Genomic DNA, 4,233 nt, shown 5'->3' with positions numbered 1-4,233 from the left:
GCAATATTTTATCAACTATCGATATAATATGAAACAAAAAAGCACTAATAGAACATATTTTTGTATTACATGACTTATCAAGTTATCCCGATACAAAAATTAATAAAATAACAAAATGTAATTGTTTGAAAAAAAAAAATAGGTAAATTGCTCTATGACAACATGTATTGAATCCATCGGCCAAAAATTTTATACACAAGTGTACCTCAATGATACGAACTAGTAGCCGAAATTTTAGATTCTTATTTCATTCAACTCTTATATGTATTACGGTACGTCAAATTAGCTCTCATATAAAAAAAATTAGAAAAACGCAATTGTCTGGAAAACTTTGTATGAACGGGGATACATGTTTTGATTGATATCTGATAGAGAACATCGCGCATTTTCACACAATTTGCTAAAAACATCATATCTTCACATTTCATGACATTCTACATCATTTCCAAGTGAAATTAGAAGATGGTTAAAATTGATGATTACAAAGCTTCCATTCGAAAATAAAAATAAAAATAAACCATTATCAAATGGTTCATATTTTCAATAATTTTTTTCTTCTTTAGAATTTCTATCAATAGAATTGTTGCTTTTAACTACAAACTTTTCCATTGTCTAAGTTCCATTAAGTTCCGACTTGGCACATTGACCGAATGAAATATATAAATTCATTTTCTTTGAGAGGAAAATGAACTTGCTATTTAACATCTTGGATCGCTTCTTAAATAACTCACAAATTCAAGACTGATTAAATTGTATACCTAAGGATGAAAATCTTAGATTAATTTAACAAGATTCGGGTATCGAAAAATATGGCTCTTCACATCAAACCACACATAGTTTAAAAAAAGAAGAGAAAACAAGTTACCTCAGTACTTTTCCTTTTACGGCTAACCAATGAAGCAGTAGTGATGAGTTGGATTGCATATCTCAGCGAAGAATCAGCTGCAATTCTAGTGAGAACAGTAAGTGCATCATCAGCCATTTCGCAGTCCTCCTCCTCACATCTAATTTTCAAGATTTCTTTAAGATCCTTCTCCTGATATGGAGTAGTGGGAACAATAATCATTCTGTCTAAAAGGTCAAGGGGAATTCCGTGAGGGCTTCTGTAATTGGTTCCTCTGATTCTAGTAATGCCTCTGTTTGTTGCCATTATGACAATGGGTGACATTTCATTTTCGAGAGCACGATTCAAAAATGAGAAACACTCAATATCAAGCATGTGGACCTCATCAATAAACAAAACACCGGGTACAATTTCGGCTTTCCCTTCTTCTCGCCATTCACCAACCTTAGCATTGATCTGTTCTCGCACTTCAGATTTTATTTCACCAGTGTCACCAGAAAATAATGCCAAGAAACCATGAGTTCTACTATTGATTACATCAATCTCATGCAATGATACTGTATGTACAACTTCTTTACGTTTTTGAAGTTCACCTTCGGGGCACTGCACAAATCGTGTTTGGGATCCAGTGGCATCATAATCTCTGGCTCGCGTGAATGATCGTCCCAATCTGTTGATTTTACCAGTTGCCTTATCAATTGTGATGACATCACCAGCTTGAACTTTTTCCTTCATCAAACTGTCAATCATTTTGTTACCAAGATCATAGATGGTCTCCATTTCAGTTGTTTTTAATGTTAGTTTACCAACTTTGGCACCAACACCAGTTGCTGGTCTGTCTACCTGAATCTCTACCACTTCACCCTCAATTATTTCAGTTTCTTCTTTGATTCGAACACCAATTGATTTACGTATTGCTTGAGTAAGTGCCTCGGTTTTACTCATCTCTAATGAATAAATTTCAGATCCTGCCATGGAAGTGAAGGGTGTATCTTGACCGAGGGCTTGAGCGAGACCCATTGCTATTGCTGTTTTTCCTGTCCCAGGCTGTCCAGCAAGCAAAACGGCACGTCCTGCAATTTTCCCGTCTTTAATCATTTCTAAGATTACGCCTGTTGCTCTGCGAGCGCTCAGCTGACCCACCATTCCTTGAGAGACCTGGCATCATTATTATTTTCATGTTAGGTACAAGAATAACAACATTTACTAAAAACAATAAAACAACTCACATGGCGAGGCTCCAAACTATCATCGAGTCCAAGGCCGCGAATGTGGGAATGCGCTCCAATCCGCTCGATTCGAGTGATTTCGCGCACTTCCTGCACTTTTGCTGCTGCAACCGCCTGAAAGGATAAAAAAGAGACTAACATTCGCCCATTATCATAAGCTAAAACATCTATCGAGAAAAAAGTTTATAGATTTCTGAACCAAGTTATTGATTTCAAGAAAGTTATGTTTTTAGCAAGCATTGAATGTGTGACTTTGTTGAAGAAGAATAATCCCTGAAACTCAGTGCTAAAGGAATAAAATTCTGTAATAAGTCAACATTAAATCACAATAAATTGAATCAAAAGCAGATGATATAGTTTTAATAACAAAGGATCCATAAACATGATGAGATTAATTTTAGACCAGAAAAATCTTCAATTTATGGATAAAAATGTTCTCACATTTAAAAACTGAATGTCCTTGATTCAATAATCAGAAACTACTTCTACAGTTATACCAGACCTAATTAAGTAGAAGTTACTGAGGATCAGAACTTTTTCTCTTATTCTCAGAAAAAATTGTCCTAGAATCAGTGAAAACTCACTCATTTTCAGTATTGTTATTATGGAATGTCTTTATACAGAATTTTTACGGAAAACCAGCAATTTCATTCCTTCGTTTACACTCGGTTTGAATGTTATCCATGAATTTCCCTTCCGTGTATCACCACGGCTACCACTAAATTATTTACTAATTATCATAGGACATTTACACGCATCGATTATAGGAATATTCGATATTCATCGAAAACTACGGCGATTTTTTAATGAAGATATTGTGAAACAATAATATTTTCTATGAAACTTATTCTCATGGTTGGTGAAAATATAAAATGAGGCAGACAATCCGGCTTAACCTATAATTCTCAAACTGCGGTCAGTATGACTTTATGGGGAGATAGATACCACTAATATACACAAAATTAGACACTGAAATTGGACATAATGAAAAGAAATAGGGTCACAAATTAATCCGACGCCTTTTGAGACAAAAAGTTCTAATAAATATGACAACATTCTTACCGCCATCGTTTATGCGTGCTTCTGTTGTTTCTTTCCAGAGATGTGCGATGTTTGTCGATTAATCGAAAACATCGATTTTTCATGCCCGAACATCAATGTTTTTCATTCGATGTTTTGAACTGCCGATTAATCGATTTTCGATTCTTTTTTCCAAACTTCGATGTTTCTGACCCTGGCGATCCAGGAGCGACGGTGTAGCGTCGTTGTTGCGTCGTTGATTTTTATTGTCGATTTTGGGGCTGGTAAAGGGGGGACGACCCGTAAAAACATTATAAAAGTTGATATATGAGGTATTTATTCATATTGGTAACGTTAATTGCATTGTTATTTATCAATTGGATAAAATTATTTTTAGTGTTAAGAATGATGATAGAAGCTTGTAGGAGGAATGCCGCGAGATGGCAGTAGCGTCAATTTCCCGCTCGGATCGGTAAAGTCGACAGTAGTCGTAGACCAGGCGGGTCTGACCAGTCGTCTACCGAGCTAGTTAACGGCTGTGCAATGTTACCGCATGTTTTGTTATTTTATTTTAAGTAATCAAAAGTGCACAGAAGATAGGAATTGCATCGGATATATTTTCGTATGATTAACTTTGGATAATAATAATTATTTTTACATTGCTTTAATTTATTTTATAAAGTGTTTATTAGGGGGGGGGGACATGATAACACAGAGTTGCAAATTCCAGCCAAGGGGAGGGGATTTCAAAATCTATCTGAGGCACCCCCATCCCTCCGTTCGCATGCGTTGATGATATAATAAAAAATGTTCAATAAATAATCAAAATCGCGAAAATTAATAATTTACGTGGGGGTGAAGGGGTAGGTACCCAGGCGAATAAGGATCCATGTTGTAGCATGGATGTAGCATGGATGTGCATGGATGTCATTTTAAGGCGAAAAATGGGCCAAAAATGATTGGAATATAATCAAAAAATTATTTAAATGCTGATAGACAAACAATTGGTCCCAATTAATACCCATTAATAGGTTATTTTGTATAATTAGGAGAAATTATTGATGGTGTGCTGTGTGGTAAAGAAGTTCAGATGGGAGAATGCCGCGAGATGGCGCCAGTGTTAAATTATCGAGTCGGCGG

General features: G+C 35.7%; 1 protein-coding gene across 1 annotated transcript; it reads right to left on the bottom strand.

Annotated features, from left to right (window-relative positions):
• Positions 1 to 865: 865 nt before the first annotated feature.
• On the bottom strand, positions 866 to 3,374 carry LOC107046608 (ruvB-like 2; the record flags this gene model as incomplete). Its single annotated transcript, XM_015269255.1, has 3 exons — positions 3,136 to 3,374; positions 2,074 to 2,187; positions 866 to 2,002 (listed from the first exon to the last, which is right to left on the bottom strand). Coding segments are annotated over exons 1-3 (1,257 nt in total), but the record flags the coding sequence as incomplete, so codon positions are not given.
• Positions 3,375 to 4,233: the final 859 nt, after the last annotated feature.

Source organism: Diachasma alloeum, unplaced genomic scaffold (assembly GCF_001412515.2).
Source record: "Diachasma alloeum isolate Michigan unplaced genomic scaffold, Dall2.0 Dall_scaffold_01577, whole genome shotgun sequence".
NCBI lineage: Eukaryota > Metazoa > Arthropoda > Insecta > Hymenoptera > Braconidae > Diachasma > Diachasma alloeum.
This window is presented reverse-complemented; position numbering and strand designations above follow the sequence as displayed.